This window comes from Fundulus heteroclitus, chromosome 11 (genome assembly GCF_011125445.2).
Source record: "Fundulus heteroclitus isolate FHET01 chromosome 11, MU-UCD_Fhet_4.1, whole genome shotgun sequence".
In the NCBI taxonomy this organism is placed as follows: Eukaryota; Metazoa; Chordata; class Actinopteri; order Cyprinodontiformes; family Fundulidae; genus Fundulus; species Fundulus heteroclitus.
This window is the reverse complement of record NC_046371.1, coordinates 15,102,947-15,129,800: the sequence shown is the minus strand read 5'-3', so window position 1 is coordinate 15,129,800 and position 26,854 is coordinate 15,102,947. Positions and strand designations below refer to the sequence as shown.

General features: G+C 38.1%; 1 protein-coding gene across 1 annotated transcript in view; it reads left to right on the top strand.

Moving 5' to 3' along the window:
* Positions 1–26,854, top strand: part of LOC105916221 (actin-binding LIM protein 3) — a gene marked incomplete in the record, with an annotated part of 76,947 nt that overhangs the window by 47,074 nt on the left and 3,019 nt on the right. Inside the window, 13 exon segments of the mRNA XM_036142936.1 lie at positions 2,338–2,418; positions 2,970–2,999; positions 4,138–4,249; positions 4,506–4,610; positions 9,277–9,327; positions 11,647–11,673; positions 11,746–11,781; positions 13,235–13,299; positions 13,632–13,773; positions 21,004–21,033; positions 25,528–25,586; positions 26,478–26,544; positions 26,666–26,673. Coding sequence (XP_035998829.1) covers positions 2,338–2,418; positions 2,970–2,999; positions 4,138–4,249; positions 4,506–4,610; positions 9,277–9,327; positions 11,647–11,673; positions 11,746–11,781; positions 13,235–13,299; positions 13,632–13,773; positions 21,004–21,033; positions 25,528–25,586; positions 26,478–26,544; positions 26,666–26,673 — 813 coding nt within the window.

Below are 26,854 nucleotides of genomic sequence, written 5' to 3'. Positions count from 1 at the left end.
GTGGTTCTGCAGATCAGTGGTTTGTAAGCAGGGATCAGCTCCACAGATATATGGTCTGATGAACTGAGGTGAGGGACAGCAGCAGCTTTATATGCTGCTGGGATATTGCAGTAATCTAATAATTAATAACTAATTAAATTAATTAATAATTCTGCACATCCAAAGAGGCAACTGTGGCAATATGTGTTGTGGCAGACATCCACTTTGTCGGAAGGAGGCCTCGAGCCTAAGCACAATTGCCACGTTCTGCTTACAGAGAGGAGGTTTTCTCTATTGCAGTGCCTTTCTCATTGTAGTAGTTTAAACATTAGCATTCAGCTGACTAAAGAAGATCTTCAGAGTCTGAGATGTACAGTAGCTTTTGAGTTTTTTTGTAATCCCTAGAGTATTACGAGCATTGCATGATCTGACCTCCAGATTAACTTGCTGGAATGGCCTTTCTAGGAAAGATTAACAATAATCGTAAATGTTCTCCAGTTGTCAGTCATTGTTGCTGTAAATTGAGAGATGTGAACAAAGCCTTTAACCCTTCTGAGATTGAAAACCAACAACGGTTTCTAATGGTATTTCTGATGTCTTTGCTACATGGTATTATGTCAGCAGACACCTGAATGCTTAAGACCAGCAAACTCATAAGACCTTGTTTTTACTGAGCTGTTCCAAACTTCTATAGGTCAGTAAATATAATACATTTGATAATCAGCTGTTATTTTTACCTTTTTGAATTCAAGAAGAGGGTAAGAGTGGGGCAATCCACTCTGTCAATATAGGTCCTTTTCCATTGCCTGGAAAGATCAGTCTAGGCTACCCTCCACTTCTGTCGCACCCCCAACACAACTGTGGTCGCTGTGCTGGCCAGGCAAAAAAAAATCTGTGCTTTATTTTTATTTATTTATACCAACAGGGGTAGAATAGAGTGGAGCCTGGCGGTGTAAAAGTTGCTAAGGAGATGTAACGCCGTCAGTTGTGCTTTTTTCTCCTGTTTCTCTGGAGTCTGGATGAGTGGCAGAATGAGTGGCAGGACATGGATATTTCTCTGCATTTGTCTGTTTGTCCACTGTCTTCTTGCGGCTACTTGCTGGACCAGAGTGGTACTGCAGTTTTTTCGGCCCATACATCATTGGAGCTCTTTTACATATATGGCCTCTAACCCAAGACTTTAGTTTACCAAAACCTGGGCCTTTAAATCCTGGGAAGGGGGCTTTATTTATATATATATATATATATATATATATATATATATATATATATATATATATATATATACACAGTTAAAGTATAAATTAAATTAAATAAATTATAGATGGCGCAATGTACTGTACTTCATTTGGTTGTTGTCAAGTGTACGAAATGTGATATGAAGTGGTTGACCTACAACAGGGGCGTCCAAAGTGTGGCCCGGGGGCCATTTGTGGCCCTCAAAATGATTTTGCGTGGACCACAATTCGAGAATGGCACAAAATTGGTTTACCAGCCCTGGCGGTTGATGCAGAGACTCTTCTTAAAAAATTATTAAGGTAAAATTTTCACTGAGGCCTGGCCTTTCAAAAAAAAAAAAGAAATGGTGGCAACATAAAAGGTTCCTAAAACGGAAAGCTTAAACTTCATCTGTTATTTACTTTGACATTAAAAAACACAAATAAATACTTCAGAGGAAAGCTATAAAAATGTAAATGTTTATTGTTCAAAAATGAAACCTTTAATCCTCACATCTTTCAGCCTGCTTGTTCCTGCAGATCTTCTCTAATCTGGGTTGCAGTTTTGAGACTACCTCTCTTAGTTAATTTTCAAATTCCAGCTTTGATCTGTATTTTATCTTGATTGAGGCCACAGCAGAAAATAACATAGGTAGGATGTGGCAAAAGGAAGAAGCATGGCCAGGGCTGTTATCAACATGCAGCCATTGTCTTACCTTGCAGCCTTATTATTAAATCAGAGGTGACATCAATGACTGTTCCTCCTTCTTACCCAACATTGTGCAGGTGAAGCCAAGGGCAACATATGCGCCATCATATTTTCTGCTTTTTGGCTCGGAAAGAAGTTGGTTTGGAAGCATATTTGGCAATGCTTCATCTTCTGCTTTTGCATTTATGTGGAAGCCCCATCAAAATATATGAATTGTGCTAGCAGTGTCCTACGTCCACTTTGGGAACCGCTGCCTTATGTTAACCTACCCAGGACCAGGAGACCGATTTTTATAATTATATAAACCCTTACAGCTGTTTTTGTCCTTGACGATAATTGCGGTTACATTTAATCACATCATATTGCTGTCTGACTGGATGTGAATTAACTTCTCTCATGCTCACGCACTTGCTCTGTTCTTTGACCCAGCAGCTTAGGAGAACCTCTGAGACTGCGTCCATTTCTCCTTCAGGTTCCTCTCCTCTCCTCGGCTCCCCTCACCGGCTCATCTGTGTAAGTAAGCGCTATCAGGGCTGCACCAGAGCCGCAGTGGTCACACCCTTTACTGTGTCTGTCACAGCTGTCATTCAGATGTCACTCACACTGGCTCACTGATCTCCACCTCTTTCCAACTCTGTCTCTGAATGCAGAGCTTATGGGATAGCTGTTTGAATAAAACATTCACCTCCAGTTTTCCGTTTAGGACTCCGTCTATGTTTACTGTCCACGTGTGAGCGTGTGCACGTCCTTCTGTTTCTCTCACAGTCCAGGACCGACAATGATGTTTTAGGCTATAAGCAGCTGGAGGCTCTGCCCAGGGTCAAAACCATTTATGACATCCAGCAGCCAGACATCATCCCTTATCAGGCTGACCATGCACACACTCAGCTCTTAGAGGATGCACTGCAGACAAACAGCTGTGCACGGGTACACACACTCACACGCGGAGACGCAGAAACTAAAAACTGTTCATTCTGAGTTACATTTTGTTTAACAGAAAGGAGACTGACCAAATTTCTTATTCAAATTCATATTTGTAATTTTCTTTTCTCCTCCTTCTCCAGTCCTTGGGCACCTTATCGCCATACTCTCATGTAAGTACTTCAACTGTTTGTCCTTCATGATCTAAAATGATCACATCATTGTCATGATCAGGTTTAGGAAGTTAGAGCTGTGAATTAATCAGGTTTTAATCAGAAAATTCACAGCCTAACAACGTTGGTAGAAAGAACAAGCGGTGCATCTGCCCAACAGGGACCATGAAATCAAGAGACCAAGGAAACCAGTGAGCCTTTATAATGTGGGGAGGCGAGGTTAATGCCATGGACCTCAGATGTGTCAATCAGGGTATATGTGGAGCAGCTGAGGAGGAAGGTTAATGCAGGGAGAAAGCCTAATTACCACAGAATAGGCTGAACATGAGCACAGAGAAAATATCAAGGGAAGCAGAGCTGAACAGTAAACTCTAAAGTAAACAAAGCCCACAAATAAACTAAAAACTGGACACAAAGCATGAACTTATAAGGGAAGATCTAAAAAAAACAAAAGGAATGATCAGACTAGAAAGGAAAATCACATTATTCGCATAATAATATAGTTAAATATTATTCATTTTGGTTGTCAAAATAATAATACATTTTCGAATGCCATCTGACAGAAAAAAACAAGATTCAAACATCACCCTAACCCATCCTCAGCTATATATCTTCCCAAAATGTCTTTTTCTAAGTACTTTTTTCAAGCTATTTATATTGTAGCTTTATTTCACATAAGCTATTCCATAGATTCACCCAAAAACCAAAACACACAAGATCCTTTTTGCTGTACAAACACACCGTTTTTGTTATTTTTTATTTTATCCCTATATTTGTCACTAAACAATTGTTGGCTATTGTCAGAAAGTATAGAGTTTTTGTCCCTGAACATAATTATTGCCATTTTGAATTTGATCCAAAAAACACCCGTTTCAATGTCTGTGACCTTGTGTTTCCTCTTTCTCCCATTATTTCTAATCCTGATTGATCTTTTTTTGTAATAATAGCTGTAGCTGTAGATGTGCTCAGCCTAAGGGTCAGATTTTAAAAAAAAAATATTTCTGTTTGATCGTTTGTTGCTGCAATGAAGGTCAAATTGATTTTAATGTTTCTTACCATTCTATAGATCTCCAATTATCCTGGAGGAAGCTGTAGAAATGTTTACTGAAAGAAAAGCTTTCTCTATGCCTCCTTGCAGGATCTCTTGGACAGCGTAGAGTTGAGAAAGAGGCTTTCCTCCAGCTCCGCCTTCACAGAGTCTCCTGCGCATAGCCACCACGGGGGATCCCCGCTGCATTATTACCATCCCGGTAACGAGCCCACCCAGGCAGACTCTCACACACACACACATAGAAAATACGAGGGCCCTACCTGGCAATACTAATAATAACACCTCTTTCAGTTGGTGTTTTATGATTTCAAGTGAAGAGTACCTCAGGGACAGAGACATATGACTTCATACACTCATCAGATTGTGAGCCCCTGTGTCTCTCATTAGTCTCTGTCTTTCTGTCGGGGGCCATTCATGCTTTGGGTTCTGTCACTGCTTGCCTGGGCTGACTGCAGGCAGTGAGAGTGGCAGGAGTTCACCCTGTTACACGCAACCAGAGCCCAGGTGTACCACTCCCACCACCTCCACCTTCCAAGTTCCCAAGCATTTCCATGTCCCAGGTAGGCTCTGAAACATTACCCTGACCTCTGATCCTCTCCACAAACCAGAATCAGCCCCTTTGGATTTCATACTACAGCTAAAATGTTTGTGAAAGACAACTTTATATTGTGGATTATAGGTAAAAACTTTAAAATGGTCCTTGTCTGATCAATAAATATCAAATAATGCATACATATTGAGGTAAATAAATATAATTTTAAACGATTGCTCAAAGGTTTGGAAATGAGATCTATGGTTTGTTTGTTTTATGAAATTCTAATTTAGATAGATGTTATTGTAAACTGTAATGTAAATTGTAATGTAATCTTTTGCCGCTATCTTGGCCAGGACTCCCTTGAAAAAGAGATTGTTAATCTCAATGGGACTTTTCCTGGTTAAATAAAGGAATAATAATAATAATAATAAAATGGAATTCCAATTAAATGAATGTCCACTTTAAAGAAAGCAAGCCCAAATTCATTCTGAAAAACTCACAGAGAAAGAAATTGCAATTAGAAGGATTTTATTGACATAATAATTTAAGTCTTTGGCGCTCAGACCTCGGCAGGAACATTAATGCTGAATTATACTTTAATATGCATAAGTAGATGTATGAGAACAGGGATGTTCCCCCCAGGTCTGAAACTGGTGGTGGAGTGGAGATAGAAGAAGTTTGTTCAGTCTATATGATGATCTGTTTAAGATAGATGTCCAACTTGATAAACACAGGTTTGCATGAACTGCAAAACTCCCCTTTGGGAAGAAACCTCTAGCAGAACCAGGCCCAACATGGTGGTCTTCTGCCGGACCAATAACGGGGTGATAGGGAGTGATGAAGACTGAGAGAAAACACTCTGATGGGTTGAGGATGGAGGAACGTCTTGGAAGCTAGATGAACTCAGCTACGATGGTGGAGAAGGGGTTGGGGGTGGGTTGAATCGGACATCTGATTCGAAATCCAACATGCAATCCGTTTGCACTTGCTGGTTAGCAGGCTGAGACGTGGTTTTGAAGTTGCTTTTAAGATGAGCGCGGGATGCTGATTGGCTTCATGGAGGTGCGGTTCATAGCTGATTGGCTCAGATCAGAGGCGGATCGGACTCTGATTGAATGGAGGCAGGCAATGAGTTTCTTCAATTGAACTTGCGGTTTAGCTTCATTAATCTGATCTTCTTATTTTTGTTTTATATCCTTGTGGAGAAGACAAGCAAGCTGAAGCAACTACAGAACAGTACCTTTCAATTACTGTAGATCAGAATATAATTTTGATGATAACCAGAGCTGAAACACTGAATGAACTGAAAACAAATAAAACAAATTCTATGGTGTAACCAATTGGCCGTAGTCAACCTAGAATATTGTTTTTTTTCACTTATTTTGAGGTTCTGACAAGGGTTCAGCACATGGAAATTGTAGGACTAACACCCAAAAAGCAATACAACGCAGAAGTAAAGCATTTTTTGAAGCTTGAACAATTTATTGTTCAAATCACTTTTAAACTTTACACTCTGGTTACGAGCACAGTGCTTCCAAAAATGTTTTCTTACCCCTGGAACTTTTTCAGACTTTGTCACATTACAGCGACCAACTCCATTCCCCTTTGTCGGGATTTTATGTGGCAGACTAACACAAAGTAGTGCATAACAATGAAGTGGAAGGGAAACTATACAAGGTTTTAAATTTTTTTACACTCTATAAAAATCTGAAAAGTGTGTTATGCCTTTATATTTAGTCCACCTGAAGCTACTTTCTGCTGCAATCACAAGTGTCCCTTGTAGCTTTTCCCATATAGAGACTAAAATCTTTGCTCAGTCTTCCCTGCAAAGCAGCTTGAGCTCATTCACACTGGATGGCAAATGCCTCTGAACATCCATTTAACAGTCTTCCTCCTTGGAGCTACATCTGGACTTTGACTGGGACATCATCACATGAAATCCACTTTGTTCGTAACGGTTCCACTGCAACCCTGGGTTTATGTTTAGGGTCTTTGTCCTGCTGGAAGGTGAACCTCTAAAGTCTCTATTGCAGCTTCTAGGAGCTTTTCTTCCAGGATTTCTTCATCCATATTTTCCCCTGAAGATCCTCCCAGCAGAATGTGGCTGCCAGCCTCCCTGTTTCCTGGCGGGGATTGTGTGTTCAGGACGATTTATGTTAGTTTGCCACCTCCCATAGTGTTTTGCATGCAGGCTAGGCGGTTTTATTTTGGCCTCATCTGAACAGAGCACATCCCCACATTTGGTAAACTTGAAATTGGACTTTCTTCAGTTTTGTTGCAACTGTGGCTTTCCCAGGGGAGTCATCAACCAATGGTTAAGCAGATTATCCCAACTAAGCTGGATCTTTGCAGCTCCTCCAGAGTTACCCAGAGCCTCTTGGCTGCTTCTCTAATTAATCCTCTCCTTTCCCTTTATGTCAGTTTAGGTGGACTTCCATGTTGATGTTATCTGTGGTGCCATAATTTCCATTTTCAGATGATGGACAAACTAGTTTTAGATATTATTTTATAACCTAACTTAGCTTCAAAGTTCTCCACAACTTTATCCCAGACATGCCGGCATTGTCTTTGTATCTTTTTGATGCTCTTTGTTCACCGATGTTCTCTAAAAAACCGAACAAAAACAACAGCTGCATTTATATTGATTTTAAATTACATATCAGTGGACAATGTTGACTAATTAGGTAACTTCTGAAGACGATTAGTTGCGCTGGATTTAATAGTTAGGGGTGGTTGAATACAAATGCATACCACAAATTTCAGATTTTTATTTATAAAAATGTAGATTCTCTTTTCTGTTTCTAGTGGGGAAACTTACTGATTGAGAGCTCTTCAGTGGCTTGTGACCACTTTTGTCTACCAGCTAATGCAAGCTAATTTAATTTCCACACTCCATCAACCTTTCACTTTACAAATTTAATGCCGAACTTCACCTTTAAATCCACTTTACCCTGGGTCATTTCCCTTTTAAAGGCTTCATCCTTTCACTGCAAGCCTCTCATCTGATTTCCCCATTGTCATTCCCCCCTTCAGCCCATCTCTGTATGCCACATTCCTCTTGTTTTTTTTTGTTTTGACGTGCTTGCCAGCCCTGCATTAGCAATCGTTTCATTCTCCGCTACAAGAGCAAGCAAAAATGTATTTGGCACGTGCTTTTATCCAAAGTGCTCCACAGTACCACATGAGCGCATTTAGCAAGCATGGTCTGCAGGGAGTTAAAGCTCTAACGTTGGATCAGTGGCACGCTCTGTTCAGCGACTTGAAAACTATCCACACAAATTTATGGTAGAAAACTAGCAGTGATTTATTGTGACATACAGATGAGGGGATTTCCCCGCATCAATACAAATGAATGTGGAACAATCATCAAGTTTCTCCTTCCTAATACCCTTTCTTTTACTCCTCTGGCTCCTCCACCCTTGAACTGCTTTCTTCCCTCTGCTTTATTGTCCTGCCATCTGCCTCTCTTTTTGATCGAGCGCTGTAAGGCTGTTTAAATCATCCTCTCTGCATGCCAATCAGGATGTCTGGATGCACAGCAGCATCCTTGCTGTACTTACAGTTTCTACACGTTTTGTTATTATTATTTTAAGGACAAAATTCTAGACCAAGTTTCCAGAGGACTCTCGGCGTTTATGTTCAATGTAAAAAACATATAGAAGAAGTTCACTGCCAATTTATAGGAGATATTTCCACACTGGCGAAGCTTAAAATATGCAACCTAAGCAAAATGAAAGAAATGAAGGAAGGAAGGAAGGAAGGAAGGAAGGAAGGAAGGACACAATGAAGTAAAGGACACAAGGAAGGATGTAAGGAAGGAAGGAAGGAAGGAAGGAAAGACACAATAAAGTAAAGGACACAAGGAAGGATGTAAGGAAGAAAGGAAGGGAGGACACAATGAAGTAAAGGACACGAGGAAGGATGTAAGGAAGAAAGGAAGGGAGGACACAGTGAAGTAAAGGACACAAGGAAGGATGTAAGGAAGAAAGGAAGGGAGGACACAATGAAGTAAAGGACACAAAGAAGGATGTAAGGAAGAAAGGAAGGGAGGACACAATGAAGTAAAGGACACAAGGAAGGATGTAAGGAAGAAAGGAAGGGAGGACACAATGAAGTAAAGGACACAAGGAAGGATGTAAGGAAGAAAGGAAGGGAAGACACAATGAAGTAAAGGACACAAGGAAGGATGTAAGGAAGAAAGGAAGGGAGGACACAATGAAGTAAAGGACACGAGGAAGGATGTAAGGAAGAAAGGAAGGGAGGACACAATGAAGTAAAGGACACAAGGAAGGATGTAAGGAAGAAAGGAATGGAGGACACAATGAAGTAAAGGACACAAGGAAGGATGTAAGGAAGAAAGGAAGGGAGGACACAATGAAGTAAAGGACACAAGGAAGGATGAAAGGAAGAAAGGAAGGGAGGACACAATGAAGTAAAGGACACAAGATTTAGACATAGGGAAAAAAGAATAGATTGGGAAATTACAAATATTTTCCTTGCTCTTTCATTTACTTGAATCTAATTCCAGACTTTTCCATAGTTTTTCTTACAGTATATAAACCCTGTTTACCTGATTGTTACATCTATGGTAAATGTGTAAACCGTACGTGTACAAAATGAAGAGCGGAGCTCTTTCTCCTCTCAAAGTAAGATCTGCTGTCTGCCACTAACTATCAGTTTGTTTCTCTCAGCGTCTGAAGAAAGCAACATTTACAGGAAACCCCCCATCTACAAGAGACAAGGTTAGTGAATTTCTTCCAGTGTTCTGCCTTTTATTACCAACGTAAGCTTTCTTTCCCGCTCAGCTTGCTGATTCATGAATATATTGTATTGAATTCTCAGCAAAACACTTCTATTTTACTCTTCTAATGAAATAGAAGAAGCTTTGAAATATCCCGTCTCTAAAGGGGAGTAATGGGACAAATCCCTTTTGTGAAAGCCTGCACAGATCTAGTCAGTTTGCAAACAAGTGGAGCCCTATGTAGGAGATAATCTGGATGTTGCAGATGCTTTTTAATCTTATATTGAATTTTCTTCAAACATCACAAAGAGCCTGAAAATAGCATTACATAAATGAATGCAGAAACATATTTATCTACATAAACTTGCTTGCCCAACATCATTGATAATCAGTTATTTTTTATTGAATTAGTGAGATAATTTATCCTAACCAGATTGTCAGAGATGTTTTTTTTAATTACATGTCATTTTAATTTAATTCTAATATGAGTTTTTGAAACTCACCGTTTTTTTTTTTCCTCCACTGAAAATATATCATGGTGGATTTTATAGTACGTCACCAGCAGCTGAGAAAAGCCATCTAAAAAAAATGTACAATGACTCTGCGTGCAGTATGATGCATTTTATTTGAAAGGTTCACAGTGGAGAACTTACTTTGTTCATGGAAAATTATCATGAACAAAATAACCATATGGGAATACAAGAAAAATTGTGTTACTCTTTCTGTAAAACTGTGGCTTACAACTGTAAGATTTATTGCAGTATTTTTACTAAAAACTGTAAATTCACAGTAATTTACAGGCGGCTATGGCTGCCAAAAGATTCACGGTAAAACAAATTCAATATGATGCACCTAACAATACCATCTGAAATAACGTTTAGGAAGCAATAAATTAAAAAAAAGAATAAAAATAGTATAAATTAAACATTCCCTGTAGGGAATAAAAGCATATACAGTAAAAAAGTTGATTATCTCCAGGTTTAAACGCCAGACTAATAATTGAAAGTCATTTAAATGCAGAGATTGTAATTAGAGTCACATTATTCCTGTTGTTTTCTGAATTTTGCCTTCTGGATGCCCTTTTTTTTTTCAATTCACCTCTTATGATCTCAGTGCTGCATCCCAGGCCTTCAGCTGGGACCTTCTATGTCAGTTTACCCATTTACCACTCCATATCTATGCATTGCCATTTCATTTCCCTTTATTTCAAATCCAGAACATGTGAACAAAATCTAGTAGACATGTACTTCACCAGTGGATCGTTTCTTTGTTGCTTTAGTGAAGCGATTTGTTGAAATCTGACGATAAATGGTTGTAGAAATGCTCAACTGTCATGTATAATTTAATAAAATGCTATTGCTTTGGATGCATTCTTATGAAATATTAACAGATTGTGAGCCCGTATCAAACCAGAATTTGGGTTACATCCCTGTTGAATATTTCATCGGGTTTAATAAAGATTTTCAACACACATAATTTTAAAACCATGCACTGACTGCTAATGATTTTTCCTTATTAACCTAACCTAAAGAAAAAGCAGAAAACCTCGAGGAGGCAGGGAACTGACAGTGGTTGCAAATCAAAAGTTAGATTACAGATTTAGCAGGTAATTTAAGAGGTAAAATCAACTGAGAGAAGTGTTGCCAACACCGAGTGTGTAGGTGATCCATCAGAGCATGCACAGAAGTCGGGCCCGCAGAGTTACAATCCCTCAGAAAGACCTCTGCATGATTTACGCCGTGCTCCAAAGTGCTGACATACCTTTCTCTCGAGTCTGAGCTGGCAGTTTGTGATCTGGGTTGAACACATGAATTTAAATTTACAGCTTGAATCGTTTTGCAAACCGTCAATTTTTTTCTTCTTTTTTTTGCATTTTGGCAAAATATCAGATAAATATGCAGCCTGTTGGTTCTGCGAAGCATGAAAGGATGGATTTGTGTATCTCTAGACTGTTCAAACACTAACACTTGTTGCAGTTGATGTAACTTAAACCAACACATGACCTTTGCTATCTGTCACAGCAGTCACTTCCTCTCTAATCTTTCTCATCACATCACTGAGTCTGGCTACTAAAAAAACAAAATGCCAGCTATTACCTGCAATACCATCCTTTAGAGTTAAAATGTGTTTATTCTGACATTAGGGTGTGCTATTAGAGAGTGCAAAATAAAAATTGATCATAGTGACTCATAAAATCATTGCAGCATCCCCCCCCCCCCAGTCCATCTTCAGTTTTCTTTGAATACAAACAGTATGAGTAAGGGAAAAGTTGAAAGTATGTATTTTCTACAATTCTGTGTTTTCTGTCTCTTTTTGTCAGACATTCCTGCCTCTCCAACCAATAGGAGTAAGATCAATGAAAATCTCTTCAATTCCAGCCGCTTTTCCACCTCCAACTGCAACAGCCTTTATCACACAGACTCCAATTATTTTCCCTATGGTGGCTCCCCGAAAGGTAAATCTCCTTCGATTTAACTATCCTTCTTACACTTCTGTGACATATTACATAATATTTAATGCCTTGTAAAATTCTTCATACACCTCAACCTTTTTTTTAATACTTTTTCACATCGCAGTCACAAACTATAGCGTATTTCATTAGCGGTTCATTTGACAGATCAGTGGAAAGTGGTGTATTAGTTGGGAGGTGGATTTATTCAAATATTTTTACAAGTTAAATCTGAGAAGCATTTGTAATAGCCTCCTCCAAACGCCTCAAACACAAAGTAAATATATTATAGTACAATTATTGCCTACAATTCTTTGGTTTATGCCTCTGCCATCTTTGTGCACCTAGACCTGTAATTTTAGCTCGATTGTGAAATAGACACTGTCAGGTTAAATTCAGGTTTAGTGTTTTTACTGATGGGAGACGGACCTCTGTTCCAGTCTCAAAGAGTTTTTATAAGAAGAGACACTATAAAGTCCTAAAATGGAAATGTCTCTTCATCATCTAGCAAAAATAAAACTAAAATAAAAACAAATAATAAAAAAACATACCAACACAGCAAAAATGGATCTAAAAATAAGTAAAATGTTCTTAAAGTTAGTGTATTTGTCCTTGATTTGAGCAGGTAAATAAGATTATTTGCCAATGGAATGAGTATTTATACCCCTAAAATAAGATTATTAGACATCCTGCACTTGAAATAAGATGATGGAGATGGATTGTTCCTATTTTAAGTGCAGAAATCTTATTCCATTGGCAGATCATCTTATTTACCTGCTCAAATCAAGGACAAATACACTCATTTTAAGAACATTTTATTTATTTTGAGTTCCGTTTTTGCAGTGAATAAATCATAAAATGTGCAATGCACATAACAAAAATACATTCATTTATGGTCCCAAACACAAACAAACTTGCCCATGACTTCAACCGTGTCCGGTTTGTTGTTTCCTTGGACTTCATGTTGCTATTTGTTCACTGATGTTTTCAGTCAAACCTCTTTGGTCTTTAACACTGAGGTTAAATTACAAACAGGTCAACTATTTACTGATTATATGACATCTGAAGGCATGCATTTTACTGGACTTTAATTAGTTTTTAGAGTGAAGGGGTTAAATACGAATCTATAAACACATTTAAGACACTTAAGCATGCAAAATGTATAAGCCATGTATCCTGTTTGCTTGTTTTTCCCAATTCTGCACAATGAGCTGTTGTTATGTCACATGATGTCCAAATAAAAGTAGTTTGTCTTTGGAACTTAGCTAAATGTTATTGGGTTCAGAAGTTCTAAACAAATGTAGGTATACCCCTATGCAAGGATAGCTGCTTCACCAGACAGCTGAAGGAGCCATTTTAACCTTTGAATGCACAAAATAGCTTCGACTTAGCATTCTTCTTTCCTATTGCCACGCCATTTACCCTTCGCTTCCTTATCCTCCCTCCATCTCACCTCCAGTCTCCAGGGTGAGGAGGTTTTCATCTGGAGGAGAAGAGGATGGATGGAATCATAACATAAACAAGGTAAGAAAGTAAGACTGCGTCCTACCTTTATAATTTAAGTGAATGTTAATATTTAATGAGTCAGCTAATTAAATGCTTCTTTCCAACCTCACCCACTGGACACTGAATCAAAGTGATTCCCCTGTGCTCTCCACTTCCTTGTTTACTCGATATTCTCCCTTCTAGAGCAAGAATAATCATATATGTTCTCTCATTTGGCCACATTTAGTCATCATTTATCAGCTCATAAATCCAAATCCTTTTTCACTTACGTTCTTTTTTCCTCTTTGTGTAAGTTTTAACTTAATTTTTTTTATCTCTGTTTGGATAATTTTATTCCTTCCATCATGCAGGGAATCGGCAGGATGATACTAAAGGAGGAGATGAAGGCACGATCAGCGGGTCAGGATAACAACCACTGGAGGAGCGCGCGCAGCTCCCAGAGTAACAGCAAGGAGACGCTAAACAATCTGGAATACAGCTCCCTTAATGGCTGTAAGTCTCTGTGTTTAATAGTTTTACACTGTGAGAGTGTCACTGCGGGATTTTAAATCCTTTGCCTAGCAAAGAACTGTGGAAACTTTATATGATTTAGTAAAGTGTGAAGTGTTTTGTTTGTCTGGTAGTATTTCTGCTGAATCTTTGCTAAAGATTACGCAAAAAAGGCCAGTTTGTAAAACTGTGTGGACAATTAAGGCAGATTTGTTCAGTTTTATTTTTATTTTACTCTAGTTTGTCGTTCTTTATTTTGATTCAAGGCCCTGATTATGATTTCCTCCTCTATGTCTAATGGTATAAGTTTAATTTTTTGTTAATGTACTGAACTGAGGACGTAACTCTGTGGTGTTCATGGTGTCATGTAGGGCTGAACAATTAATCGCATTTTCAATATAATCGCAATTTTAAAAAAACGCAATTTCCAAATCGCAGAGGTCTGCAATTTTTGGCTATGTAACAATTAGTGAATTAGACACGTCCATTAGGTGTTGGTAAAATGTTTAAAGTGGGTTTGCTCCACATGGAAGGGAAAACAGTTGCAGCAGTGAGATAATCTAATTTTATTACTTGTTTTAGAGTTTATATAATCATACATAGCATTAAGTTCTGGTCAAAGCTGTTAAAAGCTGTTCTCTTGAATAATATTCTGATTAATAGAAACATTAAAAGTTCTTGTTTTAAATAGTCCTTCTTTACAAACATCTTTTTTTAGAGAACATTTTTGTTGCTTGTGGTTAATGCAGAGAAAAGTCAAAATTGCAATTTTGGTTGAAATATATTGTAGGCAGAACGCAATCATTTCTGCTCTGAGTTTAGATGCTGCGGGTCTTTTAACAACTAATCCACATGGCGAGGAAACAAATTGATTTGTTGTTTGTATATATTTTAAAACACATGATAAATTAAACTGGGGAAAAAAAATCGCATTAAATCGCAATATTAAGAAAAAAAAATCGCAATTAGATTATTTTGCAAAATCGTTCAGCCCTAGTCATGTAGACCAAAATCATCCGGTTAAAGGTGCCAACAGGTCATAAAATCAATGTATTTAAAGGCTAAAAATGTAAAAAACTAATTGTATTTTTTTTTTACCTGCAGTAACAAATAACTAAACATGCAAGATTTTATTTAAAATAATACACTAGTCAGATTTTTGCAGAAAAGGAACATAAATCAGCATACATCAAAAACTGAAGCGCAAAAATGTTTTCACGGCTACCTTACAGGCAAATTATTTTAAATGTTTTCAGTTGTCCTTGCGTAGAGAGAGATTATTATTCTCAGCATTAAGTACATAATTATGTTCACTCTTTGTTAGGATCCCCAGGAGTTTGATTATATAGTGTTAGGCTCCTGGGGATCCTGCTGTTTTGTGTATGTGTTCTCACCTTCTTTATTAGTCAGTTAGTTTAATTTCCTGTCGAACTCAGTTCCTGTTCATTATGTTTTTAGTAGTTCTGCTAGATCTTTATTTTCCTGTCTGCCTGTTCTTAGTTGCATTAGTGAGTTCTTTTGGCTATATTTGGTCCTTCTGCTTGTGTTCCTGTTTCCGTTCCCTTGCTTCTGTTGGTTCGCTTCCCCTCCTGTCTTTGCCATATCATTGCTCTCTTTCTCCCTCTGCTTAGCTATCTCTACATGTTTCACCTGTGCTTAATTGCTCCACCTATTTTGCCTAATGTCTATTCCCCTACATATTCAGTCAACTTAGCCACACAACCATGTTTGAGTTCCGATCTGCATAAACCATCTGTACTGGTAGGACAAATTTGCATATTTCTGGAATTGCAGACGAAGGCTGAAGAAAAATCACTCCAGGGGGCGCAAATGGCTCCCAGGCTGCACTTTGGACAAGCCTGACCTAAGTACTTAAACGCAGTTGGAAAACGATCATGGTTTGACATAGGTTCTGATGTTCCTAAGCTACAATTTCAGTAATATGTGAAAATAAGCTTTTCTTCTTCTCTACTTTTACAAGTCATTCAACTTGTTCATCGTCACAGTTCATCACTAAAAGCCTTGAAAGTTAACTGTATAAACTCAAGTGTGAATACTGTTTGAGGCTTATTAAGCTTTAACTTGCTGTGAGAGTTCCTACTCAGACTGAATTTCTGAAAAATATGCAGTTTCTTTTAAATATTTTCCATGAATGAAGAAGGAAAACCGATTATGAAAACAATTATATATTTATTCACGGGCCGAGAATTGTTTAGTTAAATGCTAAATCTCTGATTGCAGCATAAATACAATAATCTAATGTAAATTCTTTTATTAACTGTAATGCCCCATTAATGGCTAATGTAACTAGGCCAGTAGGTGGCATGCCACGTAGCACCAGCAAACATTAAACTTACCCGTCCAGAAGGAAAGCAGCAACCTCCACGTAGCTTCTGAGCCCCATTGCTTCTTAAAGTTGCCACTAACACTTAAAAGCTTGACGGATTTTCACCCTCTTTTTGCATATTTTTTGCTCCGCTTCAATCTGAGAAATGTAATGCTGAGAAGAATTCATTTGTCAGCGCTACTACGACTGAGCTCCGTCTCACATGACTCCAACCTAGCATTCCTATTGGTGCAGGATCCTTTCATGTTGACATTGGCATTGTAGGCAGAAGTAAATATTTTGGACCCATCAAAATTTTAAAACAATTACTTTTGTACTATATATTTATTATTCAGTTAAATGTACCTTTTTATTCTGCACCACTCTAGACGTTCTGTGGATGTATTATTTTTGAAAAATGAATATTTTTTGATGAAAAACTTGTCGCTATGACCTTTAAATAGGCATCTTTTTTTTAAGAAAATATTTGTTTATCATGTAGTTGTAAATAAATTCATGCAGAAAGACGTGTGGGACTTTGGGCAGAAAGAAACTATTCCAACTTTTCTCAGCCAGCAGTGACCAGTGTTAGTCCCTCTAACTTCAGTAAAAGAATGAAAAGAACAACAATCCAGAACAAACAGAATCTGACTAAGAATGATAAATGGTCAAATGGTAAATGGACTGAACTTATATAATACTGCTTACTTATATATTACGAATCTACATCCATTACTGAATGACAATTTGATAAGATGGAGTTCAGAACTGAACAATAGTTCTAGGAACTCAGTCCAATCTTAGCCAAAAGATCAGGTGGGTGGTTGAAAAATAGGACCCAACACTGATTGAATCTTTAGACAGCACAGTTTGTATGTTTAATTACACACCATTGTTTACACCACCAGGTTCAGGGCAGGTTGTCGCCCAGGACAGTGTGACACTTCCCCCACTTAACCAAAGCATCTGCGGGGGGAGTTTTCCCATTTCTTTATTAAGTCCTCCTCCAGTCCCAGTCCTCCCGGCCTGCAGTGCACCTGGAAGGATGATACTAAGACAGAGTGACTCATAAAAAAGGAGAGGGTGGGAGTAGGGGGAGACCAGGTGAGCAAAAAGATTTTTTTTTTTTTCCCAGAAGAGGCGGAGGAAGCAAATACAACAGAAATTGAATTAGATGGAGGAGCTGGAGGGGGAGGGAATGTGAAGCTAAAGCAATTTGGAGCTGCTCTAAGAAGATGTACGGCATTCTCCCTGGAGGTAAATCAGGGTCAAAGAGCAAATGAAAGAAATGAACACAGGAGGGAGTCTCAAAGAAAAGTGCCGCGCACAACCACTGTGGGCTTTATGGTGACTGCTGCTATAACAGGTTAGATTAATCCTGACCCTTTTGCGTTTGTCTGCTGTTTGGCATAAATAAATAAATAAAATAAAGCTAAAAAATGTGGAAAAAGTTGTGTTTAAGTATATTCACTTAGTATATTAGATTTCTATTACATTCAAACACCAATCGTCCCTGACTTCTGAAAAAAAATGTCTCACAGAAGGTCCACCAGGTGCTGAAGCCCCTGGATCAAACTAATAGGGATGTTCCCATCAGAATAATTTGCATCCATCCATGCATTTCAAGTTGACCATGTGTGGAAAAAGCTTGTGGAATTTTTTTCCCCTCCTGTTTAATCAACCTTATTTTTTGCTTTGGATGTCACGGAATTTAAAAACTAGCTTTTCGGCTTTGCGGGAAAAGCAAGGATGTCTGAGTGCAGGGCAGAGAAGGCCGGGGCAGGAGACGTGGCGCGGACCAGGGGCTGCAGCAGCCAGCACAGTCTTTCACTCATCAACAGTTTAACATTAAAATGTAAAAAGAAGTTAAAATCATTAGGGAAAATCAGATTAGTTTGATCCGTTGATTCAGTGATAATATATTTATTGACAATAAAGTCCCCTAATTTCTGTCTTACACCTGCAATAGGGGATTTGAGATAGACCAACAGAAGTTGTGAAGACATGGGTTTTGTACCGGGACTCTTGATACCAAAAATCCTTTAAAGCAGTCCCCTGAGCCGACACCCGGGTTCAGATCAAGACATTCAAACGAAATGACATTTATAGTGAATGGCATGCTCATACAAATATCACCCCTCTGTGGAATACAATTTCAGGTCCAGAATTATGTAATTGTTGGGAAAACCCAGTTTTATTTATTTTTTTGTCGAGTTTACCTTCATAATAACGTGAACGTGTCTGAAAATTAAAAGGCAAAAGGCCATCTACATAAATATGTCTACATATGTCTAAAAGCTCTCAGGCTGGATGGAGAGTCGAAACAAGACAGATTTTCAGGATTTTGCTAAGTTTGAATACGACAGTCCAATATTCAGCTGCAGTTACAGGGCTAAATAATGACAATGGTTGAGTTACAATGGCAATATTCATGAGGGTTATCTATTTTTGATTAGAATTTCCAACAATGTGATAAATTTCTGCTTTTCTTTAAAGTAAGACTTCTGAGAAGAACTCTGTTGCATTTATCCATGCAGAACAACGCTCATCCTGAAACCACACATTTCAGGATATACATTTTTTTATTATTATTACAAAGAATGTATAAAAAAAGAGAAATTACACAAAATCCAACCTTAACATGGTCAGGATCACAAAACATTTTGTGTCGTTTTTTTTTTCCTTCCAACTTGACTTAGCATTCAGAAATTTGCACCATGAACTGAGACTTCTCAGCAGACAACAAAGTGATTGATCATTTGCATGTACGCACATTTTCCTGTTGAGCAGAAAGGTTTTTTAGTCATGAAATCGACAATAGCTTGCCCATTTATGACAAATTAGCTGCATTAAACTGCTAGATGACACTGATATCATCAGTGACTATTGAGGGGAGCACACAAAAAAAACTTTTTTTCCAGTCAAATCTATGTTGTACACAAACTGTCTGGACCCAGTCTGGATGAGTAAATAACACGGCTTGCAAATGTTTGTCAACCATCTGCGTCAGCTAGAAATTGACTTTTTATTTTCGAGCTGAGGATGAATCGTTGTGAATATTATGAATGCAACAATTTAGCATTTTCATTCTGAGTGCGCTATTTTTCAACACAAAGTTTTTTTTTTTTTTTATGAAAGCTTACTCCCTTATCGTATTCATTAAATGCAGTTTCTATGGCCTCCCTGAATGGTAAAGAAAAATAATCACTCATGCATGCCACAAACATAAACCTTGCACAGTAGCTGCAGTGGTGATGCCTGTGGTGATTCATATTTTATATGATGGGTAGATTTTGATGGTGATTATGCCTGCATGATGGTGCTTTGAGGGGATGGTGCATCACACGGCTGATGTTTTATAGATGTCCCACAGCAGCGAGATTTACTACTTTTCCCAAACTGAAAACTCCTGCCATCATTGAGATTAATTCCACAGACTAAATGGACAAAGTCAACTTTGACGTATATTATAAGACACAGAGATCTGAAAAGTTGAATTAACTGTTCTTTGGTTCTCATGTTTATATAGTTACGTACCCTAAATTCACCCAAACAAAATGCACCTGAGGATCAGGAGGGTAAATATTTTAATATATAAGTTGTTAGTGTAAAAAAATTACAATTTTCAATAACCTTTTCTTATACTTTGTGTTACAGAAAGGTTTTAATTTGTTACAAAAGTATTGATACCCCTAGAACCTTTCCCCTTTTTGTCATGTTGCAATCATGAATTTCAGCATGTTTTATTTGGGTTTTATGTGAGCGACCAGCAGAGCTATAGGAAGAAAAGAGATAGATATATTTTTTTTCATTCTATTGCAGCTCTGGCAGCAGTTTAGGGTAGTAGTCCTGCAGGAAGGTAAACTTCCATCTCAGTCTGAAGTATGTTTTCAGTCTGTGATAAGTTTTCTGATTCCCTATATCTAGCTCCATCCATCTACCCGTCATCTTCGACTAGCTTCCCTGTTGCTGCTGAAGAAAAGCCTCCCCACAGCTTCATGCTGCCGCCACCATATTTCTCAGAGTGGACGGTGTGTTCAGGGTGAAGGGCGGAGTCGAGCTCCCACTAAATGTGGGATTTTATGGGGGAGCCAGAACATTAAACTTCATCCATATTATTCTTGCTTTCTCCTCTCTTTAATGATTTGTTAACTGCAAAGTGGGGCTTTTCATGGCTTTCTTTTAAACTTTCTGCAGACCTCTCTTCCGTTAGGGAGAGGTTGTATCTGTACAGAGAAAATAACAGCACATGCAACTTAACTATCTACTGGCTACCTCTGATGGCATGTGCCTTAACTAGACTGTATTTTGGGGGTCTCAGAGTATGTGTGCGTGAGGGGGGTTGGGCGTGAATAAAAATGCAGCAAAACGTTATTGGTAAGAAAAATGTTTCATCCCATTTACAATTATGTGGTACAAAATAATAGACAGTTTGTGGTTGTCATAGGAGCAAATATAAAAAATATCAGAGGTTATGGTTACTTTTGCAAGGCCCTCTGTGTCTTTGTGCAACTTTTCAAAGGTGTACTCCGCCTCCCACCCACTGAGCCCTGGTAATAGACGCCAGATCCCCTCCAACCCTGAACAGAAAAAATGGATGGAAAATGAAGTGGCGCTGAAAGATGGATGGATGGAAGGACAGTTTTATGCTCATTCTGTCCGCAGATTAATGTCTTTTTAAAAAAAAAAATGTCCTTGATTTTTAAAGCGTTTTTCCCTGAAAGAAGATGTTTCAGTTGATTGCATTATAAATAACATGTCTCCTCCACACTGTTAGATTTTTAGGTAGCGTGCAGATTATGTTTGTGGGGCGCATATGTACAGTGAAGCTGTCAAGAATAAAATCCAGGACTTTATTAATGCTGTGATTCTTGGTGGATAACACTTTTTTTTGTCTCTTTTCTCAGCTCCCAGGTCCACATTAAGTGCAGACAACGGTGAGTTTACGGTCCATCAATGCATTCAGATCTGTGTGTTCATCCACAGCTAGTCTTCTCCCCTATCTCCTTCATCCTCTTGTTTCTGCGGTGACAGAAGCAGCAGAGCTTTGAGTGGGAGATTGTTATCAACTCGCACAGGCACAGCCAAACACAGCTCAGTCTTGTGGGTTACAGGTGGGAGGATGAATGGAGCTGCGGCTCAGGTTTATATTTGTCAAGTTTTAAAAAAAAAAACGATCCAAAATTCACTGACTTGAAACCCCGTGCCATCTGTTTGGTAACAGCCTAGTATGGAGGGCATTAGAGGGGATGTTCGTTAGGAAACACCATGTCACAGCTATGTGGGTTCATTGGTTCGAGAAGGAATAAATGGATCAAATGGATGAGCTTCATCTGAAGAGGCTCATTGAGAATTAGCTTGAAAGCAAGAGACTCCGATTAGCGCTCATGTCGCAATTGGATTACTTTAGGAAAAAGAAAATTCATAAATAGATGTTATGAATGGAAATTATTTTTGTGGACAATATAATTAATGATTTGTTAAAGCAAATTTGACTGTTACAGATTAGATCAAGTTTGACAGTAGAGATCTTCTTTTAGACTTTTGTTTGTTTCTTCAGGTGGCAAAGCACTTAAGAATTGACACAAGACATCTTCTTGTGTCAATTTTTTTTCTGAACAACTGAAAATTAAATAGAACCAAACTGGGTAGAAAGGAGTTGTTAAAGGGTTTGGGAAGGAAGACTAAAGCAGAGAAGAAGGATGAGTAGTATTTTTTCATTCAGATCAAAATAAAAGAAATGGTTGTGAGGAGGGCTGGAAAGAATGAGTGGAGTGAAAAAGGGTGTTGTAAAGAGGAACGAGGATGATGAATGGGATCAAAACCCGGTCAAGAAGAGAGATGATGAGGATGGGTGGAATAAAAACAGGGTAATAAAGAGTGATGGGGAGGATACGGGTAGGCAGAGGCTGGAGGAAGGTGGACAGGATGTAAAAAGGGCTATGACCATAGATGAGTACAGTATATGTCATAACAAGGATGAGGAAGAAGATGGCTAGGACAAAGAGGTAAAGAGGGATTGCGGATGAAAAAAGGGTCATAAAAACGAATCAAGCAGATGAGTGAGATAAAAACTCAGTCGCGAAGTAGGTGATTAAGATGCATGAGGAGGATGAGTATGACAAAAGAAGGCTATAAAGAGGGAGGAGAAGCATGCGTGAAATGAAAAGGGATGAGGAGGATGAGTAGAACAACAAGGGTCCAGACAGAGAGATGGCTTGCAAAAGATTTCCAAAGTGACAGATTAAAAGGCGTCACACATCGGAAGGAGGATGAAGAGAGGGACGAAGAGAGATCAATGAGCAGGACAAGAAGGAAGGTTGGGTTGAAACGGGGGCCATTATACACAGGTTGAGTAGTTTGAATGATAAACCCATAAAAGGTGGACGGGTTGGGAGAGAAGGTGGTTTAGGGCCAGGAAAGATAAAGATGGAGGATGGGATCGAGAGCGTAAGACAGTCAGCACCGCTTGGGTCAGCCAGCTATAAGGAGGCTTTGCCAAATGATCAGAGGTGACATAAGATAATGCATTAATTACTCAGACGTAGACATAATAATATTCATCTGTTTCTCTCATTATCCTTCATATATTTTTGAACTGAAGCAATATGCTATTCCACTTACTACACTTTTTTTTTTTCTTGCTCGGGTAATTTAGACCCCTGAATTCCCAAGTTGACCCCACAGATCTTATTGAATGAAATAGCGAGGCGAGTCGTTTCCTAAGTATTTATTACCTTGATAAAAACAGCTATGTTTGTGACACTCGTACTCGTTTCTCATTTGCTGGTGAAAGAGGAGGTTGCTCTTTTGTGCGGATCCAGGCCCCAGTCAGTGTTCTCCTGCATCACGGCGTTTTTGCTCAGCTCCCTGACACTGCCGTGCAATCCAATTCCTCTGAACATGAAAGTGATCAAGGGAGACTGAGGCTGGGAGAAAAGATGGACTGGGCTGAGCGAGGAATGGGGGTGGGAGGGGTTTTCTAATATCAGGGGAGGAGTCAATGAGGAAGTCTTGGAAAGAGAAACAAATAATGATGAAGGGATGAGAGGGGGGAAAAAAAGTTAATGCGGGAGTCTACTGTCCTCTGCTGGCACTGATGCAGCAGCGCAGGCAGCAAATCCATCACCTATACCTAAAAGGTGCCACCAAGCTGGAAATGTAAGGAGCTTTTCCAGAAACGTTTGGAGGTGGGTAGTAACAAGGTTTGCATATACCTGAGACTGAGTAGCTTTTTGAACAAGATGCATTTTTAGGAGTAGTTTTACTGAGCTGTACTTTATTCTTTTACTCAAGTGATATTGTTATCTCTATTCTTACTTGGGTAATGTCGTTTGTCGTTTTAATGCTATCTTCTAACTCCTGAGCTCATTGGTCAATTCGGAGTTCACCTGAACATGCAGTAAACAGTAGATAGTCATTGGAAATACTTTGCATTGTTCTAACATACACTAAACTGCAAAAAGTCTTGGGGCCCACCATCCAACTATTTGGATTCAGGTGTTCCAATGACTTCCATGGCTGCAGAAGTGTGAAGCTTGGTCTAGTAGTCCTCATCTCAACCTTATAGGTCGCCTTTGGGATGAACTAGACCAGACGCTGAAATTCTGGTTTTCATATCTAACTATGAATATGAATACCAAACAAATTTGACTTTATACAGTCATATGCAACAATCTCCCTCTAGACATTCAACAGGCATATTCTGTGGAGATTTTTAAAGTCAAGCTCAAGACCCACTTGTTCACTTTATGTTTCCACTCTATTCAATTCAATTGAATTTTATTTATATAGCGCCAATTCATGAAACATGTAATCTAAAGGCACTTTCCAAAGTCAAATTCAATCAGATCTTAGGCAGCTTAATTTTATGTCTAAACTTATAGTATTTTATTTTTGTTGTTGTTTCCTTTTTGTTTTTATCTGTTTTTACCTGTTTTGAAATTGCATCGTTTTATTCCATGTTTTACTAGTTTTGTCAACTACTGTTCATCACTTTGTTTGAAAGAGCTTTATAAATAAAGTTATTATTATTATTATTATTATTATTATTATTATTATTATTATTATTATTAAATATACATTTCTGATTAAAGGTGCCTTTTGAATATACAACTTTTAAGCAAGTTTTAAACATACTTTTCAATGACCCCCATTTCAGCATTAAAAACTTTTTTATCGGTCTGTTCTAATCTTAAATGTTTTTATTAGCCTTAGGTGGGAAAATATAACAGAACATAAATAAAGGCTTTAAAACACCATTATACTGTGTTAAATTATATGATGTGTTTACCTTAGTGAATTGAGTTACTGAAATAAATGAACTTTTCAATAATATTCCAATTTATTTAATATGACTGTAGATTAAGAATAGGATGTCATCGAAGATCACCTACTTGTAAAAGCATATGACCAAATACTTTTGCCATTATACTATACAGACATTAACTGCATATAGACATTATTTGGTTTCACAAATTTTAAATGTTTCTTCTTCCTCAATTTATTTCATAACAAGTTTAGTTATATACTTTAAAATACCATATTTTGTACATGATTGTATATTTTTTTCTGCGTGATTACATCATTTTTAAATATTAAATCAGATGTTATGATTAGTTAGTACATGAGTAGCGGTCTTACCAAATACTTTTTTTTTTCTCTTACATGACTAATTTCTAGATGGGATACTTTTTACATTGACTCGAGTAAAACCGTGTTGAAATATCTTTCTTTTTTTTTTTTTTTTTTTTTTTTTACTCATTCCGCTCTGGTTACAATTTATATATAGCCTAATAACATAAAATCAGCAAAATAGAAAAAAAATCCACACTTTTCAATCCTGTCCTGTAAGACCCATGTGTGATCTTTATGCCAGTTGCACCTTGAGACGCAAATGTTTTTTTTTTTTTTGAGACAGGAGCGTCACAGGGAGGCATTCATTATTTAACAGAGAAGCAGCAGTTCCAGTATGTGACAAGAACACTCCTGCTTTGAATTCCTGCTCCAAGTAGAGGGAATTGTTTCGCCTTCGGGATATTCTTAGAAACTGACAAAGACGGATTAGAAGTACTTTTCTAATCTTTCAGCAACATGTCTGTAAGACTCTGTTGAGCTGTTGAGAAGCGGCTCGGATGCAAATGATTCTGATCAACTACCATATGCAATCTGCATGTAAGCTTAGTCGATCCCTGCTGCTACATAAATGTGTGGCATTTGTAAACAATGGTTGCTTGTAATTGGATGAAACGTGTTCCAGCAGAGAATTGTACATGGCAACAGGTGATTAAAAAAAAAAAAAAAAACTATCTCCAGTAAATAGGAAATAAAACTTGTTCCTCTCGAAATGAAAAATGAAGCATTGAGGTATGGAGTCTGTTCATAATGTGTCTTTGTTGGTTTGATTGTGGTTTTATGTTTGTGTTTCCCAGACTCTTACACTGCCAAATCTGCCTCGTTGCCAGGCTACGGCAGGAACGCACTGAACAGGGTGAGCAGTCATGGCGCTCCTTCTGCTTTTATTACAGCGCCTGTTTCCTTTGAGGATTTTTGAGAATTATTAAGTTTACCAAGTGTTCATTTCTCTTGGTGAAAAGACATTCTGTTTGTAAATTAGTGAAATAACCATAATAAAGCTGAAACCCTGGGTAAAACTCATTATTATTCTTTCTTTGAAGCAGCATCAAATTGGGAAAAATTAACATATACAATTAAATGGCGACTTTTTACTATGATGTTTGCTTAGAATTTTTCTTTCTCCAAAGTAATGTCTTGCAAGCGTTTTTTATTGCACTGAAATTGCGTTTTTTTTGTTTTTTTTTTTCTCAACCATGACACTACGCCCTTCTTTTTTATTCTTAGCATTTATTCAGTGATGGTGTTGTGACATCAATGTATGCCTTAAGGTAAACTAAGGAAAAGGGGCAGTAAAAAAATTTAAGCAAAGTCAAACGCATAAAGTTTGAGCACAGTCCTAATGCTCAATCCACAGATGCCTTTTCTTTACAAAAAATCTACAGATAAATATTCAGGCTTTTCAACCGTACCAACAACCAAACGCAGGATTTATTACTTTGGGCTTAGTTTAAAAAAGTCCAAAATGGCAGAGGAGCAAAATGATCAGAACCCACTATTAAATCTCGAAAGAGAGAGACAGAGAGACGTGGAGAGAACAAAGCCGGTGAAGTCCTTAGTTCACCGCTGAAGCTGAAATTCATTTGTAACAGTTTGCTTTTCAAGGCCAAGGGAGACGAATGGCGTGTTACAGTATTTTGATGAATTTTGGGACGCATCAATAACCAGATTTAATGTGTTTCTGCTGAATTATCCCATAGTTCAGACCCTTTGTTTTGTCCAATCTGCTCCTGTTCTCTTCCCGCAGCCCGGGAGTGCAAGCACAGATTATTACCAGTACGACAGCAGTAATGCAGTTAACTGGCAGATAAGAGGTAAGCCTGTTGTCAAGGTTAAAGCCTTTTGATGAATGTTTACCTCTGAATGTGCAAGGATATCGGTATCTGCAGCTCATCTTCATCATGTTTTCTTTTTTTTTTTCTTTTTGTCTTTCAGAATACAAGGTAAAATACAGCAAGCATAAAAAAACTGTTAATGAGCCTCGAGGGGGAAATCTGGATCAGTCTATAGTGAGAAAAAGGTGCTGCCAGTTAATAATGACTGGTCAATGTGTCTCACTCAGAACTGCTCCCCTTAGTGATAGGTCTTATTCCTATGACTCTCTAATCAGAAGCATGAACCCCT